Source organism: Coregonus clupeaformis, chromosome 7 (genome assembly GCF_020615455.1).
Source record: "Coregonus clupeaformis isolate EN_2021a chromosome 7, ASM2061545v1, whole genome shotgun sequence".
In the NCBI taxonomy this organism is placed as follows: domain Eukaryota; kingdom Metazoa; phylum Chordata; class Actinopteri; order Salmoniformes; family Salmonidae; genus Coregonus; species Coregonus clupeaformis.
The window spans coordinates 10411219-10439190 of record NC_059198.1 but is presented as its reverse complement, the minus strand read 5'-3'; the positions used below and the strand labels follow the sequence as shown (position 1 = coordinate 10439190).

Here is a 27972-nt window from a genome sequence, read left to right as displayed (position 1 = left end):
CTTTAATATGCAAATGCTCTGAGTAGAATATTGATCACTTGATTGGTTAGCTTGTTTGCTCAAACGATTCTTACAGATCCGCCCAGGAAGTAGCAAACAGGGCGAGAGTGCAGAACGAAAAACATCGTAACAAACGGCCAGAAAGTTGTGAGATTGTGGCTTTCAAGAGTTGTATGTGTCAGTGATGTCTATGATCTTCAGTTTCTATTGAAATAGTCCATGGAAAAGAGGTTTGGGCGATAAGATACGGTTCACCGACCAAGATGGGTAGAAATGGCGGGGTTTGTTTTAGTTTCGCATAGCCTTCCGCTAGGTATACGAGTTTTTACGCGAACGGATCAGCAGGTAGAAAACTGAGGCAATACTAATTGTACCCCGATCACATTGGTACCAAATAAACTTGTTGGACGAGTAGGCTATTACAATATTTTTATTTGAAGTGTTTACTTATTTTTCTCTCAACTGCCTCCTGGGTCCTACTAACATGACGGTACGTTTGCTTTTGTGCCTTGATACTACTAACGTTACTTGAATTACATATCCTAATCTTTTTGTGCCTATTACTGAACCCTGTTCCAAGACATTGTTGCAATAATGTTTAATTGTTCGCCGCAGCCACTAGGCAACATGGAACATTGGGGATTAAAATTGATACATTTTTATTCGAGGAGTGGGTGTGTCTATTCTTGTGTTTCGTGGCCTTTGTAATTCTTTGTTTTATAGTTTTTCTATAGATCACGTTATGTATTTTGTGCGTACCTGTGGCTATAATTGATGCCATTGCCAAAGTATCAGGGCTAATCAAAAATGTATACGTAGTGTATTTGTAAGCGCATTAGGGTTATCCAATTGTTTACAGCTCTTAAGTGTCAGTTGAATTGGAGCTACATTGAGCTCCATTTGTTGACTGTTTGCATGTGCAAACGAACACCTCACCCCAATCGTTTGTTTTGTTAGATCCCTTATATTTTATAATATTTGTAATTGGCCTTTGAGGAATCTATAATTGCATGGTTATTATAACAACCTATAGTTTGTTGCTTCAAATGAATAAGCAAGTGTTGAAGTGTCAGATTGTCAACGATGTTTCCTGTTGTTGCCAACTATTAGTTTCTTGCATTAATTTCAAAACTATATTAAAGCATTTACGTAGACTAAATGCTTTGAGACCCACACACCAGTATGCTCATAGTTATAAAGATTACACATTTTGTTATCATCAGTCAAAATACCCCAAACATTTAAAAAGTTCTATGTCTACCTCATGCTGTAACCATACATTTGCCTGTTAGTGTTCCTCAGACCTTGTAATGGTTTGGTTGGAACAAAGCACAGTGGTGGTTACAATGTGACAACTTATGAGTTACAGTGAGAACAGGCAGTGATGCCAGGTAGAGGGGGAGGGTTGTAGGAGATAAAGACCCAAACTGAGGAATGTAGATGGAAAAAGTTTCCTAATCTTCATCCAGGATCACCTCCTCTGTAAAGTACTTCACAGGTTTTCCTGTATTCCCGTCACCCTCTCAAACTGAAAGTATTCCTAGAAATAGTTGAGGCTGCGGTGGTTAAATGTCAGTAACATATTAGTCTGATTTTTAAATGTATAATCCATGTTTGAACCCTATAAGCTATTTCAGTAATAGTACAGTATTAGTGATGTGGACAGTGCTACTGTATATGCCCCTGGTCTCATTACCACTGTAGATTTAATGACCCTGCAAATCTCTCTACATGCTCTAATTCCCCATGTCTCTGTTGATTGTTACTGTTACCTTAGCAATATTTTTTTCCCCCCTCTTCTCTCATATTACTCAAAGGCGTGCTTTTTTGTTTCCTGTTGCCTTGAACACTTTTAAAAACCCTCCACCCTTCCATGTCCTCACACATTTGAATGTACACGCAAGTGTTTGCCATGGTGCAATGTAACTGCATGAAACGCCTGCCCTTTTGAAATTCTACATGGAAAAATGTTGGCCTTTGTATTGTGAACATCCTATATTTTACACTGGCATCCTTTGTTCTACTTTTGTGTTTGTCTCACTTCTTCAAAATGGTTCCGTTAACCTGACACTTTCTCTTCTTTCCTTGTAGCCCGACCTCCTTAACTTCAAGAAGGGATGGATGTCAAAACTGGATGAGAATGGAGAGGTAAAGTCATGTTTTTTGCATTTATAATGACTTTCTTTCTTGTCTTATCTAGTCAGAAGTCATGTATCACTTGTTTATCTGTTTTCTTTCTTTCTTTCTAGCTCTCTTCCCTTCTGGTTTCTTGTTTGTTTCCTCTCTCCTAATGAGAAAGCTTGTGCGTAAGGCGATAGCTGCAGACTTTCCATGTGTTATCCCAGTAATAGCTTGGTGTGCCCAGGCAGGCACAGCCGGTATGTTCTAGCAGGATATGACTGAGTATGAAACGTCCTCATATGAGCTTGTGGCTCATTGTATCATCTATGTGCTAGGTTTGTATGTTATGTGTTTGAACTAATTTTGAATTCACAGTACAAACACTCAGATGACCCATGCATCACTTTAAGCACTCTTATTATACTTGTCATAATGTCTTGAAAACACGGTGTACTTCATAGGTTTCATTGGTCCATGTTAACTTGATTTGAATGATGTCTTGCTGAGAACTGTCACTTAGCTGGATGTGTGCATTAATGCAACGGATTGGTCAAATAGTGCTGGTTTAACTGGTGGCTTGTGTGTGTCTGCAGTGGAAGAAGCACTGGTTTGTGCTGACCGATGCTGGTCTGAGGTACTACAGAGACTCTGGGGCAGAGGAGGTAAGTTTTCAACGGCTTGAAAGGTATTTTGACTTGCAATAATTGTCTTAGGGATACATTGTGAGTTATTGATATGTGTCTGTAGTCCTACTTGTATATTCCTTACTGTGTCTTACAGAAGGATGATCTGGATGGGGAGATTGACCTGAAGTCCTGTGTAAAAGTGTCTGAGTTTGATGTAGAGAAGAACTATGGATTTCAAATACAGGTGAGTGTCTTTTTCACTGTTCCAAATCTTTTCTTCTTTATGTGAAGATGAGTGATGGGTATTTAATGATGATCTCTTTCTCCATCTTCTCCCCATCCTTCTCTTTCCCTCACCACACCCTTTCCATTTCTTACTCTACTTTTCTCTCCTCTCTGTTGGTCAGACGAGGGAGGCAGTTGTCACACTGTCAGCTATGACTGCAGGGATCAGGAGGAACTGGATTGAGGTTCTGAGGAAGAGTGTTCGGCCCAGCAGCTCTCCAGACCTTACACAGTGAGTTCCTCCTCCCTCTCTGTCCCAGCTGGCAAATACACAAGTCACATAAGGAGTCCTATTGTTTTCTTATAGAGGTGTACAGACGGGCTACTATGTCCTTGGGCAGTCGAGGATTACTTCGTCTCATTAATCATTTGTAATGTTATGTTGCTTACATAGTGAATCACCAGGGCTTTCTTTTACATAGTGATATTGAGTGTTAGGGCTGTTGCTGTGACCGTATTACCGCCACACCGGCAGTCATGAGTCATGACCGCAGTAAAATTCCACGTGACAGTTGAGCCACAGTAATCTCTGCTTATGCACTCTGGGCATGCTTTGGTAGTACCCAACTTGCTAACAACCATAAGGTTCCTAATGGCCTGGTACTCAGGGCTCTATTGTCCCTCTAACCACTCTGACATCAATGCAAATGCAATCAAAAATCACATCAAACACTTAACAAAACAGTATCTTGCTTTTAAAACTCACCTCACTGTGATGATCAATTTGAAGAATGAAGTTCAACAGCAGGTTGAAACTGTAAAACATGGTCATTGTGGATGTTGGTTCAAAGCCTAACACAAGGAAATGGACAGAGCTTTCTAAGATGATTAATTCAAATCACCCATACTCATATTTGAGCTTAAGCATAGGCCTATATGAGCCCAAGCCTGAAAAAAACCCTGAATTAAAATTGATTGAGCTGTTAAACAATACATAGCCTACCGCATATCACGCATGGCAGAAAAACATACATTTTTATTTATTTAAGATGTCTTTGGTACATAATTGGTCTAGCCTACAGTACTCACTTGATGAGAGAACGGCTGTGCAGCCTGAGGCTACTTTCTCAAATCATCAATAGCCTATCATGCAGCCCATATGTTTTGATTTCCAAGACATTCTAAGGTTTGTATCATTCACAACTAAAGTTGCCAAATAACTCTAAATCTAGAGTATAGGACCTGTTTCAAATGGTCACTTTTACGCTCATATGCGCACTCGCTCCGAATGGGAAAAATATACTTTCTATTTTATTCAGCTACTGGTGGCCTGGAGATGCTAAATGTGTTTGTAAATTAACGGTCAATTACCGTGAGACAGGCAGTTTTTTGCATGACAATAACTGGCTGACAAAATGTAATGACCGCCACAGCCCTATTATACTGTCACTTTATCGATCTGCACTCTGTCTCTCTGTCTGACTTGGTTTCTCCCTGTCCTTCCTCTCCTCCAGACTGCCTGACAGCAGTAGTGACAAGGAGAACTCTCGCTCCCTGGCCTCCACTCGTCCACCACCTTCTCACCACGGGGATGCTGGATCAGAAATCACCACCTCCACCGGACGCCGATTTGACTGTGTCGAGCTGTCACCAGTGCCCGTCCCCACCAGCCCTCTGCCAGCCACTCAGAGAGAGGCAGGGGAGGGGCAGGGCAGGGAGCACGCCCAATGGCAGGAGGAGAGGAGCAGAGACGTGACCAGTAGCACATGGGAGCAGGTGCTGTCGAGGAAAGGGCCGGGTGTAGGCTCAGATCCCAGGATAAGAGCAGAGGAGGACATTGAGAGAAAGTGGGCAGAGTTTGAGCGACTGCCACTAAAGGAGATGAGGTCACTACTGCCAATGGGCTCAAGGTCCAGCCATCCAGCCAATGAGGCGCTGCAGAGGGAGGTAGTGCGTGGAGATGTTTTTCAATTTGCAAAAACAATAAATAAATGCAAATTTACTATTCATCTAGATGATTCATCTACAGATGAAGTTAAACTCTTTAACACTAGGCTTGCTCTATAATGTATGCGGGATGGTAATCAGGCTCTCTGCAGTAATACTGACCCTGTCAGTCTTCAAAATACCAAGGAAGAAGGTGTAATAGGGGCTTAGTTAGCAATACCTGTTTGCCCTGAAAAATAAAGTAAGACAGCAATTCCCTGGTTCTAGAACTGTGAGTTTATCAGATGTCGATAGTGAAAAAATGGCTGAAAGTCTCATTCCATCTTTGAGTGCTGTGTCATGTGATAACATTGTATAGTGTGCTGTTGACTACTGTGTCTTCACAGGGGTAGTTTTAGGACTCGTGCAGACCATACAATCATATCATGGGGTTGGGGGAATCTGGTCCAGATTAATTTACTCGTTGCACTGCATCCCTTTGTCTATGGTCCATACAGTCCCTAACATTGCCCTTGAGACACATGACCTGCATGATGTGTGGGATTGATATGACTGCATGGAATATGTCATTCAAATCCCCCATCACTACTCGCATGACAGTTTGGTTCAACCCAGTAATTCCATACCCCGCCGCCTCTCTTTTTCTCTCAGTGAACTTTACCGCCTCTCTCCCTTTGTGACACTCAGGTGGCGTCTCTGAGGCAGCAGCTGGAGCGTTTGCAGGGAGAAGGGTGGGGTGGGGGGAGGGTGGGGGGGGGAGGTAGCTGTGGTCGGGAGGCTACGTGCGGCCGCAGCCTTCAGGCCATGGAGCGGGCCCACAAACAGGCCCTGGAGGAGCTGCAGAAGCAGCATGCCCGCGAGACCCGGGAGCTGGAAAGGGACAGGGACCGGCTGCTGCGGGAGGAGACCCAGGACACAGCACAAGGTCAGGGGTCACGGGATCATGGGGTCAAGGGTCAAAATTGTACATAGAGGTCATTAGCACCCCAGTTCAAGGACTTTAGTTGTTTATGAGACGTGTGACGTCAGAATGGAACAAAGTCAACACCACAGCATTTCATGGGGTAATACAGTATATTTGTTTTGAGATCAGATCACATCACATCCTCCCCCTCTTCTCTCTCTCTCTGTGGTTTAGTTATGGAGACACTGAAGAAGGCCCACAGGGAGGAGCTGGAGAGAGAGGTGGAGAAGGCAAAGCGGCTTGGTGGAGGGAGTGCCAACACACAGACCCTACGCACACAGCAGCAGTGAGTGCTCAAAACACAACCTGTGCCTGCACACACCTTTACTTACATACATACATACATACATACATACATACAGTGGCTTGCAAAAGTATTCACCCCCCTTGGCATTTTTCCTATTTTGTTGCCTTACAACCTGGAATTAAAATGGATTTTGGGGGGGTTTGTATCATTTGATTTACACAACATGCCTATTTTTTGTGTGTGAAACAAACAAAAAATAAGACAAAAAAACAGAACTGGAGGGTGCATAACTATTCACCCCCCAAAGTCAATACTATGTAGAGCCACCTTTTGCAGCAATTACAGCTGCAAGTCTCTTGGGGTATGTCTCTATAAGCTTGGCACATCTAGCCACTGGGATTGTTGCCCATTCTTCAAGGCAAAACTGCTCCAGCTCCTTCAAGTTGGATGGGTTCCGCTGGTGTACAGCAATCTTTAAGTCATACCACAGATTCTCAATTGGATTGAGGTCTGGGCTTTGACTAGGCCATTCCAAGACATTTTAAATGTTTCCCCTTAAACCACTCATGTGTTGCTTTAGCAGTATGCTTAGGGTCATTGTCCTGCTGGAAGGTGAACCTCCGTCCCAGTCTCAAATCTCTGGAAGACTGAAACAGGTTTCCCTCAAGAAATTCCCTGTATTTAGCGCCATCCATCATTCCTTAAATTCTGACCAGTTTCCCAGACCCTGCCGATGGAAAAACATCCCCACAGCATGATGCTGCCACCACCATGCTTCACTGTGGGGATGGTGTTCTCGGAGGGAGGAGGGGTGTTGGGTTTGCGCCAGACACAGCGTTTTCCTTGATGGCCAAAAAGCTCAATTTTAGTCTCATCTGACCAGAGTACCTTCTTCCATATGTTTGGGGAGTCTCCTACATGCCTTTTGGCGAACACCAAACGTGTTTGCTAATTTTTTTCTTTAAGCAATGGCTTTTTTCTGGTCACTCTTCCGTAAAGCCCAGCTTTGTGGAGTGTACGGCTTAAAATGGTCCTATGGACAGATACTCCAATCTCCGCTGTGGAGCTTTGCAGCTCCTTCAGGGTTATCTTTGGTCTCTTTGTTGCCTCTCTGATTTAATGCCCTCTTTGCCTGGTCCGTGAGCTTTGGTGGGCGGCCCTCTCTTGGCAGGTTTGTTGTGGTTCCATTTTTTTTATAATGGCTTTAATGGTGCTCCATGTGATGTTCAAAGTTTCAGATATTTTTTTTATAACCCAACTGTTATAACGAGTTTTGATAAAGGATTCATTAATGTGTGTAAACTCCTAGACTAGATGAGGGACACAGGACAAGGACACACCATGTGTTAGTGATGTCACGAGTGAGTAATAGAAGGTCAGTGTGCCAAGATAGATTGGGGGCCACTGTTGCTAATCTTAGGATGGGTGCGTGATGTAATGGCCTGGCTAAGGTGCCACACGACACCAAGGAGGTGGATGATATGGTGGTAGATGAGTGACAATCAATAATGGTTAGCAACTGTGTAAGATAAAAGTAGATTGGAAGGGCATTATATAAACTGAGAGATTTGGTATGGAAGTCAGTCATGACAAGATGAACGTGTCTTGCCTCTTGTCATATATGATCCAGTACTGAAATAAATGTAAATCAAACTTCCAGCTGAGTGTCGACTGATCTCTTGCATCCTAAACTTCTCAATACCAGAAACTCATCATAACACCAACCCTGATCTGTACTTCTTCACAACTTTGTCCCTGACCTGTTTGGAGAGCTCCTTGGTCTTCATGGTGCCGCTTGCTTGGTGGTGCCCCTTGTTTAGGGGTGTTGCAGACTCTGGGGCCTTTCAGAACAGGTGTGTGTATATATATACAGTGGGGAGAACAAGTATTTGATACACTGCCGATATTGCAGGTTTTCCTACTTACAAAGCATGTAGAGGTCTGTAATTTTTATCATGGGTACACTTCAACTGTGAGAGACGGAATCTAAAACAAAAATCCAGAAAATCACATTTGTATGATTTTTAAGTAATTAATTTGCATTTTATTGCATGACATAAGTATTTGATACATCAGAAAAGCAGAACTTTATATTTGGTACAGAAACCTTTGTTTGCAATTACAGAGATCATATGTTTCCTGTAGGTCTTGACCACACTGCAGCAGGGATTTTGGCCCACTCCTCCATACAGACCTTCTCCAGATCCTTCAGGTTTCGGGGCTATCGCTGGGCAATACGGACTTTCAGCTCCCTCCAAAGATGTTCTATTGGGTTCAGGTCTGGAGACTGGCTAGGCCACTCCAGGACCTTGAGATGCTTGTTACGGAGCCACTCCTTAGTTGCCCTGGCTGTGTGTTTCGGGTCGTTGTCATGCTGGAAGACCCAGCCACGACCCATCTTCAATGCTCTTACTGAGGGAAGGAGGTTGTTGGCCAAGATCTCGCGATACATGGCCCCATCCATCCTCCCCTTAATACGGTGCAGTCATCCTGTCCCCTTTGCAGAAAAGCATCCCCAAAGAATGATGTTTCCACCTCCATGCTTCACTGTTGGGATGGTGTTCTTGGGGTTGTACTCATCCTTCTTCTTCCTCCAAACACGGCGAGTGGAGTTTAGACCAAAAAGCTCTATTTTTGTCTCATCAGACCACATGACCTTCTCCCATTCCTCCTCTGGATCATCCAGATGGTCATTGGCAAACTTCAGACGGGCCTGGACATGCGCTGGCTTGAGCAGGGGGACCTTGCGTGCGCTGCAGGATTTTAATCCATGACGGCATAGTGTGTTACTAATGGTTTTCTTTGAGACTGTGGTCCCAGCTCTCTTCAGGTCATTGACCAGGTCCTGCCGTGTAGTTCTGGGCTGATCCCTCACCTTCCTCATGATCATTGATTCCCCACAAGGTGAGATCTTGCATGGAGCCCCAGACCGAGGGTGATTGACCGTCATCTTGAACTTCTTCCATTTTCTAATAATTGCGCCAACAGTTGTTGCCTTCTCACCAAGCTGCTTGCCTATTGTCCTGTAGCCCATCCCAGCCTTGTGCAGGTCTACAATTTTATCCCTGATGTCCTTACACAGCTCTCTGGTCTTGGCCATTGTGGAGAGGTTGGAGTCTGTTTGATTGAGTGTGTGGACAGGTGTCTTTTATACAGGTAACGAGTTCAAACAGGTGCAGTTAATACAGGTAATGAGTGGAGAACAGGAGGGCTTCTTAAAGAAAAACTAACAGGTCTGTGAGAGCCGGAATTCTTACTGGTTGGTAGGTGATCAAATACTTATGTCATGCAATAAAATGCAAATTATTTACTTAATCATACAATGTGATTTTCTGGATTTTTGTTTTAGATTCCGTCTCTCACAGTTGAAGTGTACCTATGATAAAAATGACAGACCTCTACATGCTTTGTAAGTAGGAATACCTGCAAAATCGGCAGTGTATCAAATACTTGTTCTCCCCACTCTATATACACTGCTCAAAAAAATAAAGGGAACACTAAAATAACACATCCTAGATCTGAATGAATGAAATAATCTTATTAAATGCTTTTTTCTTTACATAGTTGAATGTGCTGACAACAAAATCACACAAATTATCAATGGAAATCAAATTTATCAACCCATGGAGGTCTGGATTTGGAGTCACCCTCAAAATTAAAGTGGAAAACCACACTACAGGCTGATCCAACTTTGATGTAATGTCCTTAAAACAAGTCAAAATGAGGCTCAGTAGTGTGTGTGTGGCCTCCACGTGCCTGTATGACCTCCCTACAACACCTGGGCATGCTCCTGATGAGGTGGCGGATGGTCTCCTGAGGGATCTCCTCCCAGACCTGGACTAAAGCATCCGCCAACTCCTGGACAGTCTGTGGTGCAACGTGGATGGAGCGAGACATGATGTCCCAGATGTGCTCAATTGGATTCAGGTCTGGGGAACGGGCGGGCCAGTCCATAGCATCAATGCCTTCCTCTTGCAGGAACTGCTGACACACTCCAGCCACATGAGGTCTAGCATTGTCTTGCATTAGGAGGAACCCAGGGCCAACCGCACCAGCATATGGTCTTTCAAGGGGTCTGAGGATCTCATCTCGGTACCTAATGGCAGTCAGGCTACCTCTGGCGAGCACATGGAGGGCTGTGCGGCCCCCCAAAGAAATGCCACCCCACACCATGACTGACCCACCGCCAAACCGGTCATGCTGGAGGATGTTGCAGGCAGCAGAACGTTCTCCACGGCGTCTCCAGACTCTGTCACGTCTGTCACATGTGCTCAGTGTGAACCTGCTTTCATCTGTGAAGAGCACAGGGCGCCAGTGGCGAATTTGCCAATCTTGGTGTTCTCTGGCAAATGCCAAACGTCCTGCACGGTGTTGGGCTGTAAGCACAACCCCCACCTGTGGACGTCGGGCCCTCATACCACCCTCATGGAGTCTGTTTCTGACCGTTTGAGCAGACACATGCACATTTGTGGCCTGCTGGAGGTCATTTTGCAGGGCTCTGGCAGTTCTCCTCCTTGCACAAAGGCGGAGGTAGCAGTCCTGCTGCTGGGTTGTTTCCCTCCTACGGCCTCCTCCACGTCTCCTGATGTACTGGCCTGTCTCCTGGTAGCGCCTCCATGCTCTGGACACTACGCTGACAGACACAGCAACCCTTCTTGCCACAGCTCGCATTGATGTGCCATCCTGGATGAGCTGCACTACCTGAGCCACTTGTGTGGGTTGTAGGCTCCGTCTCATGCTACCTCTAGAGTGAAAGCACCGCCAGCATTCAAAAGTGACCAAAACATCAGCCAGGAAGCATAGGAACTGAGAAGTGGTCTGTGGTCACCACCTGCAAAACCAGTCCTTTATTGGGGGTGTCTTGCTAATTGCCTATAATTTCCACCTGTTGTCTATTCCATTTGCACAACAGCATGTGACATTTATTGTCAATCAGTGTTGCTTCCTAAGTGGACAGTTTGATTTCACAGAAGTGTGATTGACTTGGAGTTACATTGTGTTGTTTAAGTGTTCCCTTTATTTTTTTTTAACAGTGTATGTGTGTGTGTGTATGTGTGTATATATATATATATATATATATATACACAGATCATGTGACACTTAGATTGCACACAGGTGGACTTTATTTAACTAATTATGTGACTTCTGAAGGTAATTGGTTGCACCAGATCTTATTTAGGGGCTTCATAGCAAAGGGGGTGAATACATATGCATGCACCAGTTTTCCGTTATTTTTTTAAACAAATTATTTTTTCATTTCACTTCACCAATTTGGACTATTCTGTGTATGTCCATTACATGCGACAGATCGGTTTGGGTTTTTACTTCTATAACGGTATTTCAATATTTGGTTTGTTGAATGTGTTAAGCAACTCTGAGGCGTGTAATATCAGTTTTTATAGTTTACTCAGTTACTTCAGTCCTTCTCCCTCTCCTCCTGCTGCATGCCGCTTCCCATACCAAGCCCTGCCCCCTGTCACTCAAGGGGAAAGCAATTGCTTGACCATGGAGTCACGAGCACTTTCTTGCAGTTCACTTTGCAGTCTGCATGGTCAGATAGATGCAACAAGTTGGTGACAACGATGTTGCTTTCCACTATTCGTTTGTGTATCTTACTGTCTGCAAACTACTGTCTGCTATTTTGTATTATCTTAGCAAGTTTTTGCAGCGCTCCATCACTCTCCTTCTTGGTAAAATAGCCCTTACACAGCCTGGAGGTGTGTTGGGTCATTGTCCTGTTGAAAAACAAATGATAGTCCCACTAAGCCCAAACCAGATGGGATGGCGTATCGCTGCAGAATGCCGGTTGGTTAAGTGTGCCTTGAATTCTAAACAAATCACTGACAGTGTCATCAGCAAAGCACCATAACACCACCTCCTCCATGCTTTACTGTGGGAACTACACATGCGGAGATCATCCGTTCACCCACACCGCGTCTCACAAAGACCTAGCAGTTGGAACCAAAAATCTCCAATTTGGACTCCAGACCAAAGGACAAATTTCCACCAGTCTAATGTCCATTGCTCGTGTTTCTTGGCCCAAGCAGGTCTCTTCTTCTTATTGGTGTCCTTTAGTAGTGGTTTCTTTGCAGCAATTCGACCATGAAGGCCTGATTTCACACAGTCCCCTCTGAACAGTTGATGTGTCTGTAACTTGAACTCTGTGAAGCATTTATTTGGGCTGCAATTTCTGAGGCTGGTAACTCTAATGAACTTATCCTCTGCAGCAGAGGTAACTCTGGGTCTTCCATTCCTGTGGCGGTCCTCATGAGAGCCAGTTTCATCATAGCGCTTGATGGTTTTTGCGACTGCACTTGAAGAAAATGTTCCGTATTGACTGACCTTCATGTCTTAAAGTAATGATGGACTGTCGTTTCTCTTTGCTTACTTGAGCTTTTCTTGCCATAATATGGACTTAGCACTATTTGGTAAAATACCATCTTCTGTATACCCCCCCTACCTTGTCACAACTCAACTGATTGGCTCAAACGCATTAAGAAGGAAAGAAATTCCACAAATTAACTTTTAAGAAGGCACACCTTTTAATTGAAATGCATTCAAGGTGACTACCTCATGAAGCTGGTTGAGAGAATGCCAAGAGTGTGCTAAGCTGTCATCAAGGCAAAGGGTGGCTATTTGAAGAATCTAAAATATATTTTGATTTGTTTAACACTTTTCTGGTTACTACAATGATTCCATGTGTGTGGTTTAATAGTTGTGATGTCTTCACTATTATTCTACAATGTGAAACATAGTAAAAATAATTAAAAACCCTTGAATGAGTAGGTGTGTCCAAACTTTTCACTGGTAGTGTACATTTATATTTAGTTCATTTAGTAGACACTCTTATCACACTATAGTGCTATAAGACTTCTGATACCAATGCAGGGTGAAAGAGGGGCCACAATGTGATCCGCTATAAAACAAATGGTATAGAAAAGTAGTTTGCAAATGACCGTATTTTGAAAATACTAAATACATTGGAGTGTAGTTCAGCCTAGTTTAATTCAAATTACAAAATACTGAAAGTAATTAAAATACGTATTTCAAATACATGCAACAGAAATACTGGCTGTCTCTGCCTATGGTCTTTTCAAGGTTCCCCTGTGGATAGGCCAAGTACCCACAGGTGTCCTAGTACACCTGGTTGGGAACCACTGTTCGAAATCAGAGAGCAATAGGTGAAGCATGAATATGTAGCTAGCTACCTACATGAGGTAAGAAAACATGTAATGTAACATCAAATTAGGGTCCCTTGGAAACACTGACCAACAATTAGGTTCCTACCCTGTCAATAATTCCTCCCTGGCTTATTCATTTGTTGTCATATCAAACAACAATGTATACAAGGTGCTGCCCACTTTATTCCAACTATAGAATTAGAATAATCATTATATTTCTATGATTCCAACAGTTCACCGATTTAACTAAGCCTATATTATTTTGCCCATATCAGTGGCAGTGTGGAAATGATAACGAAAGTGCAGGAAATGCTGAACTTTATGAACAATCAGAAAAAAATATTTGAGGTTGGATTGAACAGTATAGAACAATCAGAATGAGAGCCCGATTTGAAATCACTTATTTGTTGCCACCTTAGGGTCATGAACTCCTCAAAGCATATTTAGAACTTGTATTATTGAAAAACATAATATCATCAAAAATTTGATAAATATTGTGGTATTTATGGGCCATATCACCCTATATAATTTTTTAAGTAAAGGTCTAAAATGTTTAGGGACAGAGGTTGAATATGGAGACTCAACACAACAATTCCCCTCTTCTCTTTTAAGACCATTACCGCTGTGGTTCTTGTTAGGCTCTTGAGGAATGCAGGCACATTTGGTCACGGATTAGGCCTTTTAGTTTCCCTAGGCCTCCCAACTCTGCAGTACCATAACTGTGTGGTACAGTGGGGGAAAAAAGTATTTAGTCAGCCACCAATTGTGCAAGTTCTCCCACTTAAAAAGATGAGAGAGGCCTGTAATTTTCATCATAGGTACACATCAACTATGACAGACAAAATGAGATTTTTTTTCTCCAGAAAATCACATTGTAGGATTTTTTATGAATTTATTTGCAAATTATGGTGGAAAATAAGTATTTGGTCAATAACAAAAGTTTCTCAATACTTTGTTATATACCCTTTGTTGGCAATAACACAGGTCAAACGTTTTCTGTAAGTCTTCACAAGATTTTCACACACTGTTGCTGGTATTTTGGCCCATTCCTCCATGCAGATCTCCTGTAGAGCAGTGATGTTTTGGGGCTGTCGCTGGGCAACACAGACTTTCAACTCCCTCCAAAGATTTTCTATGGGGTTGAGATCTGGAGACTGGCTAGGCCACTCCAGGACCTTGAAATGCTTCTTACGAAGCCACTCCTTCGTTGCCCGGGCGGTGTGTTTGGGATCATTGTCATGCTGAAAGACCCACCACGTTTAATCTTCAATGCCCTTGCTGATGGAAGGAGGTTTTCACTCAAAATCTCACGATACATGGCCCCATTCATTCTTTCCTTTACACGGATCAGTCGTCCTGGTCCCTTTGCAGAAAAACAGCCCCAAAGCATGATGTTTCCACCCCCATGCTTCACAGTAGGTATGGTGTTCTTTGGATGCAACGCAGCATTCTTTGTCCTCCAAACACGACGAGTTGAGTTACCAAAAAGTTCTATTTTGGTTTCATCTGACCATATGACATTCTCCCAATCCTCTTCTGGATCATCCAAATGCACTCTAGCAAACTTCAGACGGGCCTGGACATGTACTGGCTTAAGCAGGGGGACACGTCTGGCACTGCAGGATTTGAGTCCCTGGCGGCGTAGTGTGTTACTGATGGTAGGCTTTGTTACCTTGGTCCCAGCTCTCTGCAGGACATTCACTAGGTCCCCCCGTGTGGTTCTGGGATTTTTGCTCACCGTTCTTGTGATCATTTTGACCCCACGGGGTGAGATCTTGCGTGGAGCCCCAGATCGAGGGAGATTATCAGTGGTCTTGTATGTCTTCCATTTCATAATAATTGCTCCCACAGTTGATTTCTTCAAACCAAGCTGCTTACCTATTGCAGATTCAGTCTTCCCAGCCTGGTGCAGGTGTACAATTTTGTTTCTGGTGTCCTTTGACAGACTTTGGTCTTGGCCATAGTGGAGTTTGGAGTGTGACTGTTTGAGGTTGTGGACAGGTGTCTTTTATACTGATAACAAGTTCAAACAGGTGCCATTAATACAGGTAACGAGTGGAGGACAGAGGAGCCTCTTAAAGAAGAAGTTACAGGTCTGTGAGAGCCAGAAATCTTGCTTGTTTGTAGGTGACCAAATACTTATTTTCCACCATAATTTGCAAATAAATTCATTAAAAATCCTACAATGTGATTTTCTGGATTTTTTCTCCTCAATTTGTCAGTCATAGTTGACGTGTACCTATGATGAAAATTACAGGCCTTTCTCATCTTTTTAAGTAGGAGAACTTGCACAATTTGTGGCTGACTAAATACTTTTTTTCCCCACTGTATGTGTTCTTCAGTGAGGGTGTGTATAGTGCCTTCCGAAAGTAGTCATACCTCTTGACGTATTCCACATTTTGTTGTTACAGCCTGAATTCAAAATGGATTCAATGTATTGTTTTGTTGGTCAGCAATCAACACACAATACCCTATAACGACAAAGTGAAAACATGTTTTGAGAAATTTTTGTATCAAAAATGAAATACAGAAATCTCAAGTATTCACACCCCTGAGTCAATACGTGTTAGAATCACCTTTGGCAGCATTTACAGCAGTGAGTCTTTCTGGGTAAGTCAGAGCTTTGCACACCTGGATTGTACAATATTTGTACATTATTCTTTTTAAAATTCTTCAAGCTCTGTCAAGTTGGTTGTTGATCATTGCTAGACAGCCATTTTCAAGTCTTGCCATAGATTTTCAAGCTGATTTTAAGTCAACTGTAACTTGGCCACTAAGGAACATTCAATGTCGTCTTGGTAAGCAACTCCAGTGTAAATTTGGCCTTGTGTTTAATGTTATTGTCCTGCTGAAAGTTGAATTCGTCTCCCAGTGTCTGTTGGAAAGTAGACTGAACCAGGTTTTCTTCTAGGATTTTGCCTGTGCTTAGCTCTATTACATTTATTTTTATCCCATTTATTTTTATCTATTACATTTATTTTATGCCGATGACAAGCATACCCATGATGCAGCCAACACCATGCTTGAAAATATGAAGTGGTACTTAGTGATGTGTTGAGTTGATTTGCCCCAAACATAACGCTTTGTATTCAGGACATAAAGTTAATATCTTTGGCAATTTTTTTGTTGTTGCAGTTTTACGTTAGTGCCTTATTGCAAACAGGATTTATGTTATGGAATATTTTTATTCTGTACAGGCTTCCTTTTCATTATGTCATTTAGATTAGTATTGTGGAGTAACTACAATGTTGATTCATGGTCTACAATGTTGATCCATCCTCAGTTTTCTCCTACCACAGCTGTTAAACTCTGTAACTGTGTTTTAAAGTCACCATTGGCCTTATGGTGAAATCCCTGAGTGTTTTCCTTCCTCTCCGGCAACTGAGTTAGGAAGGATGCCTGTATCTTTTGTAGTGACTGGGTGTTGATACACCATCCAAATTGTAATTAATAACTTCACCATGCTCAATGGGATATTCAATGTCTGCTTTCTTTATTTTTTGCCCTTCTTTACGAGGCATTGGAAAACCTCCCTGGTCTTTGTGGTTGAATCTGTGTTTGAAATTCACTGCTCGACTGAGGGACCTTACAGATAATTGTATGTGTTGGGGTACAGAGATGAGGTAGTCATTCAAAAATCATGTTAAACACTATTATTGCACACAGTCCATGAAACTTGTGACTTGTTAAGCACATTTTTACTCCTGAACTTATTTAGGCATAACATAACAAAGGGGTTGAATACTTACTGACTCAAAACATTTCAGCATTTCATTTTTTATTAATCTGTAAAAAATTCTAAAAACGTAATTCTACTTTGACATTATGGGGTATTGTGTGTAGGCCAGTGACACAAAATGTAATCCATTTCAAATTCAGGCTGTAACACAACAATGTGGAAAAAGTCAAGGAATGTGTTGCGCATAGAATGTTAATGAACATTACTTTTACGTGTGGTGTGTGTGTGTGTTTATGGTTTTCTTTTTACATTTGTGGTTAATGGGTGTGGGCAGAGGTTTCCGTCTAAACCACTGTTGTACAACAAATGTCTTGTGAAACCAGAATTACTCAGAACGAAGCACACCCACCCTCACCACCATTTTCAAGGTTAGATTTTTAATAAGACTGCATGTTATTCATGTAATGGTCTGCCATGTAAACACAACATGGCTGCTACTGTTTTGACTGTGCACAGCCAGTGCAGTGTCAAGTTTTCTACAGAATACCAGAAGTCTCTCCAGTTTTGCTTTTAATCTCAGGCTTAATATAGTATTTACTATAATATACATTTTATTTATATTAAATGTTTGTGTATCCTCTCTCGTTCCCTCAGGGTAGAGACCCAGGCCCTGCAGAGGGAGCTGTCCGGCCTGTCTGAGAGGTACTCCCAAAAGTGTCTGGAGTTGAACAGGGCTGAGCAGAGCAACGGGGAGAGGGAGAAAGACATCACTCGCAAGGAGAGCGAGCTGGAGCAGCTGAGGAAAGAGAACCAGGTGAGCCAGGAGTCTGGAGGTCTTCGTTATCAGCTGTTTGGGTCTTTAGCCTACTCTACCCTAACACTTTTGTTATAGACAAGCAATGTATGTATCTATTTGACACATTCAGCAGTTTGTCAGTATGCTCAATACTGTTGAATGTTTTCTCCTTTCAGGACCTACAGACCCGTTTGATGGAGGAGATCAGCCTCATGCGCTCCATCGTCACGGGCCAGGGGTCGGAGGGTGTTTCCCATGACAACCAGGACAGGCCGTCCTGTGAGCTGGAGGTGGGTTAGGAGGAGAGGAGGAGATAAGTTGTAGAGCCCCTCAACAATAACAAGCGCCTCTACCTACAACAATGACATAGGGGGCACTTGTCTCATGTTTGAATAGAAAGGGAAGGGATTATGAAAGGCAGCGTGCAGTTGGTTACTATGTAGGGCAGTGACTTGAAGGACATGTGTGGTACGATGTAAATATGTTGTGAATTTTTACATACACTACCAGTGAAAAGTTTGGACACCTACTCATTCAAGGGTTTTTCTTTATTTTTACTATTTTTTACCTTGTAGAATAATAGTGAAGACATCAAAACTATTAAATAACACATATGGAATCATGTAGTAACCAAAAATAAATTAAATCAAAATATATTTTATATTTGAGATAACCACCCTTTGCTTTGATGACAGCTTTGCACACTCTTGGCATTCTCTCAACCAGCTTCATGAGGTAGTCACCTGGAATGATTTTCAATTAACAGGTGTGCCTTCTTAAAAGTTAATTTGTGAAATGTCTTTCCTTCTTAATGCGTTTGAGCCAATCAGTTGTGTTGTGAGAAGGTAGGGGGGTATACAGAAGATAGCCCTATTTGGTAAAAGACCAAGTCCATATTATGGCAAGAACAGCTCAAATAAGCAAAGAGAAATTACAGTCCATCATTACTTTAATACATGAAGGTCAGTCAATGCGGAAAATTTCAAGAACTTTGAACGTTTCTTCAAGTGCAGGCGCAAAAACCATCAAGCGCTATGATGAAACTGGCTCTCATGAGGACCGCCACAGGAATGGAAGACCCAGAGTTACCTCTGCTGCAGAGGATAAGTTATTTAGAGTTACCAGCCTCAGAAATTGCAGCTCAAATAAATGCTTCAGAGTTCAAGTAACAGACACATCTCAACATCAACTGTTCAGAGGAGACTGCGTAAATCAGGTCTTCATGGTCGAATTGCTGCAAAGAATCCATTACTAAAGGACACCAATAAGAAGAAGAGACCTGCTTGAGCCAAGAAACACGAGCAACGGACATTAGACTGGTGGAAACCTGTCCTTTCGGTCTGGAGTCCAAATTGGAGATTTTTGGTTCCAACTGCCGTGTCTTTGTGAGACGCGGTGTGGGTGAACGGATGATCTCTGCATGTGTCGTTCCCACAGTAAAGCATGGAGGAGGAGGTGTTATGGTGTGGGGGTGCTTTGCTGGTGACACTATGATTTATTTAGAATTCAAGGCACACTTAACCAGCATGGCTACCACATCATTCTGCAGCGATACGCCATCCCACCTTTGGGCTTAGTGGGACTATCATTTGTTTTTCAACAGGACAATGACCCAACACACCTCCAGGCTGCGTAAGTGCAATTTTACCGAGAAGGAGAGGGATGGAGTGCTGCATCAGATGACCTGGCCTCCACAATCCCCCGACCTCAACCCAATTGAGATGGTTTGGGATGAGTCGGACGGCAGAGTGAAGGAAAATCTGCCAACAAGTGCTCAGCATATCTGGGGACTCCTTCAAGACTGTTGGAAATGCATTCCAGGTGAAGCTGGTTGAGAGAATGCCAAGTGTGCAAAGCGGTCATCAAGGCAAAGGGTGGCTATTTGAAGAATCTCAAATATAAAATATCTTGATTTGTTTAACAATTTTTTGGTTACTACAGTTTTGATGTGTTCACCATTATTCTACAATGTAGAAAATAGTAAAAATAAAGAAAAACCCTTGAATGAGTAGGTGTCCAAATTTTGACGGGTACTGTAAATGCATAATTTACGTCACTGCACACTGAAACTCCTGAGTGGCGCAGTGGTCTAAGGCACTGCATCGCAGTGCTAACTGTGCCACTAGATCCTGGTTCGAATCCAGGCTCTGTCGCAGCCGGCCGCGACCGGGAGACTCATGGGCGGCGCACAATTGGCCCAGCGTCGTCCAGGGTAGGGGAGGGAATGGCCGGCAGGGATGTAGCTCAGTTGATAGAGCGTGGCGTTTGCAACGCCAGGGTTGTGGGTACGATTCCCACGGGGGGCCAGTATAAAAAAAATATGTATTCACTAACTGTAAGTCGCTCTGGATAAGAGCGTCTGCTAAATGACTAAAATGTTAATGTTAATGAAACACTCTGCCCCCTGCTGGATGCTGTGCCCCATGGAGACGCCAGAGGTGTTTTTAATACACAAGTTAATTTGTTAAATGGTGACTGCACTTCCTGGTTTGGCCTCGTTTTTTTAGATTTGATTCATTAAGAAATGCTAGCGGCCATGACTGAATTCAACCGTGCGTTGGTTTGGTGTGTGTGTGTGTGTTCGCAGGTGGGAAGAGTAATTATTTATTTTGCCATTTAGCTTCAGCCTGCTGTTGTGCGACCGTGGCAAAGTTGGTTTGACTTTGGATAGCCTATCTCCGGGGCTAGTTGAATCTCTACAATTTATAGTTGGCGGTTAAGTCATTGAAATTTTGAGCTATTGGAATTGTACATATTGTCCCATGTACATAGGATATCCAAAGTCAACCCAAATTTACCACAAGCATTACGATTGGGTTGCGTGCAGCTGTACTCCGAATTGATGATTACTTGTGTTGCCAGATGTGGGCAGGATTGAAACAAACCCAACCTTCATCTGCATCACAACAACAAGTCTCACAAAACTCAGTTTTGGACGAGACTGACTTTATTACCAAAATCATCCTATTTACACTTTGTAGTCAATTTTGACAAAAAACATGTTTCTGACTCCTATAGATGCCACATGGTCTGTTTTCTAAATTATACGTTTTTAGGGACATTGCTCTTTGTCTGCTCAGTGCCTTAGATGTTGGGTTGATGGCTCTTGTTAGCTTGTAATAATATTATATTTTGTTTTGACACAGGTTCTTCTCAGGGTGAAGGAGAATGAGGTGCAGTACTTGCACAAGGAGATCAGCTGTCTGAGGAACGAACTGCAGTTCCTGAACACGGTACTGGTTCACTGTGTATCTGTGTGCAGGCATAGTGGTCTGATATGTTTTCATCTATAGACGGGGTGGCTGACAACGTCACGAAAATGATGCATGTGTATCGATGTGGCCGGAAGGCATGCGTTATGATTCTGAACGGTCAGATAGCTAGGGGCATTTCCATCAAAGGACCCATAAGCACCAACATGTGAAGTTCATAGGAGCACATCAAATTGGGTGTCAAATGATAGCTAAGAATTTATATTTTGGGGGAATGAAGGCGTAAACCAGGTTTCCATCCAACCTTTTTATGCGAGTAAAGTACATGTCGGATAAAAAAATGTAATGACAGGCCTAATGGAAACAGAACATTTTTCGGGAAACTTTCCAAATGTCGACAAAACAAAATATGCTACAGAAGGTGATCTTTTTGCGAGAAATTACGGTAGAAAAGCTTTTATGCGCAAATATTGCTATAATAACCATCATATAGAAGTAAACTTGGAGTCACACGATGATATGTTGTGGTCCTCCCACTACAACTCGGAAAGCATTAAGTTTATTAGGCTACAGATGAAGTAAGTTATGATGAACTTCACAGGGTGGTGAATGTGCAAGGTGTTGAGCTTGATGATCTTTTCTAATAAATATTTAGTCTTATTCTGGTGACATGATCATCAATGCTTAACTCACTCTTTTGTCCATAATAATCTCATCATGTACGTTATACCCGCACTGTATCTGGGAGCTGTTGGCTAGAGCACACGTGCCAAGACCAGAGTGGGCACACTCGCTATATAACGCACATTTCTTTTGTGAGGAAAACCATCAGTAGAGTTGAAAATGTGATTGAAACCCATTTAACTTGTGCATATTGTTTTTATGCAGGTTGTAGAATATTCACATGAAAATGTGTCACCAATTGGATGGAAACCTAGCTATTGATACATTTTTCAACAAAAATGTTTGGCACAAGGGTTTAATTTCTGCATAAACAGATGGAAAAGGGGTCTTAGAAAACATCTACCAGAAAGTATTAAAAGGTATCAGAAATACATCATCAAAACGCAATAATGTTTATGTAAAGACCCCTGCCAACTAATAACACTTTTTATATTTAATTTTGGAGTCTAGGAAATATTGCGTTGTGCCTTGTAATTCCATTACCAAAAACCCACATCTTTAATATTTTCTAATTTCTCATGAGGGAAGATAATGAAAGTTCACAGAAGTAACAAGTAATGGTAGACCTATCAATTAGTTAGTGATTTTACTGATATCAATTTTGTTTATGAATTATTAAGTGGTTAAATCTCTTTTTTACAAAAAAATCAGTAACGGAATTACTGCAACTGAATTGGCTACAATGGGAAATCATAAGTCACAAATAGGGCTGTTGCGGTGACCGTAATACCGCCACACCGGCAGTCATGACCGCAGTAGAATTCTACGTGACCGTTGAATCACGGTCATCTCCTGATATGCGAACGACCATCAGGTCTTAATGGCCTGGTACTCAGGGCTCTATTGTCCCTCTAACCACTGACATCAATGCAAATGCTATCGAAAATCACATCAAACAGTAGGCCTATCATACTTTTAAAACTCACCTCACTGTGATGACTAGTTTGAAGAAAGAAATTCAACAGCAGGTTGAAACAGTGTAAACATGGTCATTGTGGATGTTGTTTCAAAGCCTAACACAATGAAATTGACAGCTTTCTAAGGTGATTAATTTGAAAAACAATATGCATATTCTTATGAGCCCAAGCCCCCCCCAAAAAAAAATGTGTATGATTGTGCCATTCATTATAAATTACAATACATAGCCTACTGCATATTACGCATGGCAGAAAAACATAAAACAAAACTGATTTTAAGATGTCTTTGGTACTTAATTGGTCTAGCCTATACTCTAAAATTAAACACATTTGAGTAATCGCCTTTGTGTGGACTGTATTTCTATGCATACTGGATGGACTACAGTGAGGGGGAAAAAAGTATTTGATCCCCTGCTGATTTTGTACGTTTGCCCACTGACAAAGAAATGATCAGTCTATAATTTTAATGGTAGGTTTATTTGAACAGTGAGAGACAGAATAACAACAAAAAAATCCAGAAAAACGCATGTCAGAAATGCTATAAATTGATTTGCATTTTAATGAGGGAAATAAGTATTTGACCCCCTCTCAATCAGAAAGATTTCTGGCTCCCAGGTGTCTTTTATACAGGTAACGAGCTGAGATTAGGAGCACACTCTTAAAGGGAGTGCTCCTAATCTCAGTTTGTTACCTGTATAAAAGACACCTGTCCACAGAAGCAATCAATCAGATTCCAAACTCTCCACCATGGCCAAGACAAAAGAGCTCTCCAAGGATGTCAGGGACAAGATTGTAGACCTACACAAGGCTGGAATGGGCTACAAGACCATCGCCAAGCAGCTTGGTGAGAAGGTGACAACAGTTGGTGCGATTATTCGCAAATGGAAGAAACACAAAAGACCTGTCAATCTCCCTCGGCCTGGGGCTCCATGCAAGATCTCACCTTGTGGAGTTGCAATGATCATGAGAACGGTGAGGAATCAGCCCAGAACTACACGGGAGGATCTTGTCAATGATCTCAAGGCAGCTGGGACCATAGTCACCAAGAAAACAATTGGTAACACACTACGCCGTGAAGGACTGAAATCCTGCAGCGCCCGCAAGGTCCCCCTGCTCAAGAAAGCACATATACAGGCCCGACTGAAGTTTGCCAATGAACATCTGAATGATTCAGAGGAGAACTGGGTGAAAGTGTTGTGGTCAGATGAGACCAAAATCGAGCTCTTTGGCATCAACTCAACTCGCCGTGTTTGGAGGAAGAGGAATGCTGCCTATGACCCCAAGAACACCATCTGCACCGTCAAACATGGAGGTGGAAACATTATGCTTTGGGGTGTTTTTCTGCTAAGGGGACAGGACAACTTCACCGCATCAAAGGGACGATGGACGGCGCCATGTACCGTCAAATCTTGGGTGAGAACCTCCTTCCCTCAGCCAGGGCATTGAAAGATGGGTCGTGGATGGGTATTCCAGCATGACAATGACTCAAAACACACGGCCAAGGCAACAAAGAAGAAGCACATTAAGGTCCTGGAGTGGCCTAGCCAGTCTCCAGACCTTAATCCCATAGAAAATCTGTGGAGGGAGCTGAAGGTTCGAGTTGCCAAACGTCAGCCTCGAAACCTTAATGACTTAGAGAAGATCTGCAAAGAGGAGTGGGACAAAATCCCTCCTTAGATGTACTAAGTCATGTTTTGCAGAGGGGTCAAATACTTAGTGGGGGAAAAAAGTATTTAGTCAGCCACCAATTGTGCAAGTTCTCCCACTTAAAAAGATGAGAGAGGCCTGTAATTTTCATCATAGGTACACATCAACTATGACAGACAAATTGAGGAAAAAAATCCAGAAAATCACATTGTAGGATTTTTAATGAATTTATTTGCAAATTATGGTGGAAAATAAGTATTTAGTATCCCTCATTAAAATGCAAATCAATTTATAACATTTTTGACATGCGTTTTTTGTTATTCTGTCTCTCACTGTTCAAATAAACCTACCATTAAAATTATAGACTGATCATGTCTTTGTCAGTGGGCAAACGTACAAAATCAGCAGGGGATCAAATACTTTTTCCCTCACCGTAGTTAATTTATTCTATGCTCCAAAATTTCTATCCATGAGTCTGGGAGAGAACGAATAGCCCTAGGCGAGCGACACAGATGGTTCATTGATTGTGCAGGGCGATTTTGAATAGCCTAGTAATACCTTTAGCTATACAGAATATCTCACCACCATGAGTTTCCATCTCCTCCTCCTCTCTCCTTTATTCCTTTTTCGAGCACGCAGAGGGGCTGTCAACAGTTTAATAACATACGTTTCGTTGCGAAAACATGTTACTATGGATGTTCCAGACCAGATTTCACTTGGTTTCCCAAATTTAAGCACTGGGTAGCTGCACGAGCAAGGTCGGAGAGCCCGTGGCATACAGAGTTTGGGTGGAATATCACCTGTTGCGCAGCGAGAGCATGCTCCTCAAACAGTGGTTGATGCATGGAGTGAAATAAATGTTCTTATATTTATTTCTCAGCTGCTCATACATCACCTCTCCCAGTTCTTACTGATACCTACCCATGAGCCCCCTCTCTTTACATTTACTGTAACCAGCATCCTCACCCACTGAGCACCGACCAACATGTCCATGGACGTTGAAATTTGTGTACTCATCCTAGATGTGCCGGACTGGACCAAATCTGAACCTAACATAGACGTACAGTACCAGTCAAAAGTTTGGACACCTACTAATTCAAGGGTTTTTCTTTATTTTTTAAAACTATTTTCTACATTCTAGAATAATAGTGAAGACATCAAACTATGAAATAACACATATGGAATCATGTAGTAACCAAAAAAGTTTTAAACAAATCAAAATATATGTTATATTTTAGATTCTTCAAAGTAGCCACCCTTTGCCTTGATGACAGCTTTGCACACTCTTGGCATTCTCTCAAACAGCTTAATGAGGAATGCTTTTCCAACAGTCTTGAAGGAGTTCCCACATATACTGAGCACTTGTTGGCTGCTTTCCCTTCACTCTGCTGTCCAACTCATCCCAAACCATCTCAATTGGGTTGAGGTCGGGTGATTGTAGAGGCCAGGTCATCTGATGCAGCAATCCATCACTCTCCTTGGTCAGAAAGCCCTTACACAGCCTGGAGGTGTGTTTTGGGTCATTGTCCTGTTGAAAAACAAATGATAGTCCCACTAAGCGCATACCAGATGGGATGGTGTATCGCTGCAGAATGCTGTGGTAGCCATGCTGGTTAAGTGTGCCTTCAATTCTAAATAAATCGCTGACAGTGTCACAAGCAAAGCACCATCACACCACCTCCATTCTTCACGGTGGGAACCACACATCTTCTGTATACCAACCCTACCTTGTCACAACACAACTGATTGCAACACATAATTATGCATTTCTGTGTGGTATAGATCAGGGATCCATGATATAATTCCGTTATAGTAATTCCGTTACCGGGTGTAAATTCATTTACTGTAGTTCAATAACCAAAATAGATTTTTTTCTAACTCAAGGTGCCATGTCATAGCTGACACTCCTTTCTTTCTGCAGACATCTTTGAATCTTAATTCGAAATAAGATATTTAAGAGTGTTTGGAAAACGTGGTTGCATAAAAACCTGAGGGAGATTTTACCGTAATTCCGTTACCAACTTCGCATCTGCACAGTTCTTCCGCTAAATTAGTTTATGTACAGTTTTCAGTGGAAATTGTGTATAGAGTTGAATGGTTAGTTAAACTCTGAAATCAATGGTTTTTGTTTGGCATACATTTGAAAGTGAAAAAACAGGGTAATTCCGTTAACGTGGAATTGCCCCTAGCAACAATGACAAGAAGCTGCCATGTGGGGAATCATAGGTGGCTCGTTTCTGCTCGTTGTATCTTGTTATTGATGTCTTGTTTTGAGGTGTTATGACTGTGATGTCATGTCTATGCCAATATGGCTAAAATTAGCTACTAGCTAGCTAGCCAACAACTGTAACGATGCATTTGAGACTTCAAGTGCTCATTTTGCAAATGTTTTTGTTTTCAATAAACATTTGGAGACAGTTTGCATGTTGTCAACAGTATAAGCCAACTCCGTCTTTTGCCCCATAGCTGCACACGCGTCGGTTTTGTTGCTAAACAACCAATCCGTCTATTAGGAACCAATGTATAGGAGGAGATTACTTTAACTATGCACACAAACTGGAATGTTAATCTACAAGTTAGCAAAGCTGTCTTCTGTGGTTGATGGCTCCAAGTCAATCACAAGAGCAAGTCCTCAGGCTATTCTGTCCATCCCAACATTGTATGTCTGCCCGGAGTTGAAGAGGTATACTTTGTCCATCTGATAAACCTCTGTATGTGTGTCCTTACCCCTATAGGAGAAGCAGTCGGCCTGTGAGCAGTATAAAGAGGTGCACGGGGAGCTGAGTGGTATGAGGAGCAGGAGCGAGAGGGAGATCCAGAGCCTTAGGGAGCACCTGAGATTGGCCATGGTTGCCCTGCAGGAGGGCCAGAAACTAGGCAACAGCCTGGAGCACTGAGATACCGCCCCTGGGGCTCTGCTCAGAGACACAGAGAGGTATTGACGTAGCTCATTATTAAGAGATACATAGGCATGTTCACACAGCTTTGAAATAGTAGATTACATCAATCTTCTATGATGAAACTGTGATTGCCTAATATTTTTTGTTTGTTTTTCTAGTCGTGTGGGCACAATGGTGACTGAAATAGGAGAGGAGCAGAAGTTTTCACACCAGAAGATGCCGGCTAGGGGGACCATGATAGTGCCTTAGCTTTCAATCATTCAGCCAATGAGCGGCATAGACTAGGATCAGCTGATCGGTCATATTACACTGGGTCGCGCACATTTTTATCTGCACTTTTTAAACTGTTTTTTCTATTGTGGATGTGCGAGAGTGAGTGAATGAAAATATTGGTCTGAGAAACTGGATTATTTGTGGAAAGTTGCTGTGATGAATTTGTGACCTGAAACAGTACTGGATTACCTTTCTCTGAATACCTACTTACATGTAGACACTGTTTACATGTTGACAGTAGCCAACATACAAACAGTTGGTCTACATGTTGGCTACTGTCAAAAAGCTGAATACGGAAGCAGGATATAATTCTCGCCAAAAACAAAACTATTTTCATCTCAGAGCATGGATTTGTACAGACCAATGAGTCATTCCATGTTAGTTCAGCAAGCCATGACACCCACCATCTCGGATTGGTCCGAAATCGTTTCTGTAGTTGGCAACGGTTAAGATTGGCATTCCTGAAACATTATTTTGTTGAAACTTAATTTGATCTCTGAGAAATTAAGGTAATTGATTGCACCCAAATTTGCCTCTCTTTGTTTTTATAGGA

General features: G+C 42.3%; 1 protein-coding gene across 1 annotated transcript; it reads left to right on the top strand.

The window, feature by feature from the left end:
- Positions 1 to 43: 43 nt before the first annotated feature.
- Positions 44 to 27877, top strand: LOC121569006 (TRIO and F-actin-binding protein). The gene is made up of 13 exons (XM_041879582.2): positions 44 to 490; positions 2092 to 2148; positions 2715 to 2783; positions 2902 to 2991; positions 3155 to 3264; positions 4487 to 4919; positions 5607 to 5844; positions 6058 to 6169; positions 17645 to 17804; positions 17963 to 18076; positions 20933 to 21019; positions 26982 to 27181; positions 27305 to 27877. The coding sequence occupies exons 1-12, from the start codon at positions 485 to 487 to the stop codon at positions 27141 to 27143; spliced, it is 1638 nt and encodes a 545-aa protein (XP_041735516.2). The 5' UTR covers positions 44 to 484; the 3' UTR covers positions 27144 to 27181; positions 27305 to 27877.
- Positions 27878 to 27972: the final 95 nt, after the last annotated feature.

What these genes read in the sequence shown, in the direction of transcription:
- LOC121569006 (XM_041879582.2), top strand. An exon ending in AACTGGATGAGAATGGAGAG is followed by an intron (nt 2,149 to 2,714) that starts GTAAAGTCATGT and finishes GTGTGTCTGCAG; the next exon opens with TGGAAGAAGCACTGGTTTGT. An exon ending in GACCCAGGACACAGCACAAG is followed by an intron (nt 5,845 to 6,057) that starts GTCAGGGGTCAC and finishes TCTGTGGTTTAG; the next exon opens with TTATGGAGACACTGAAGAAG.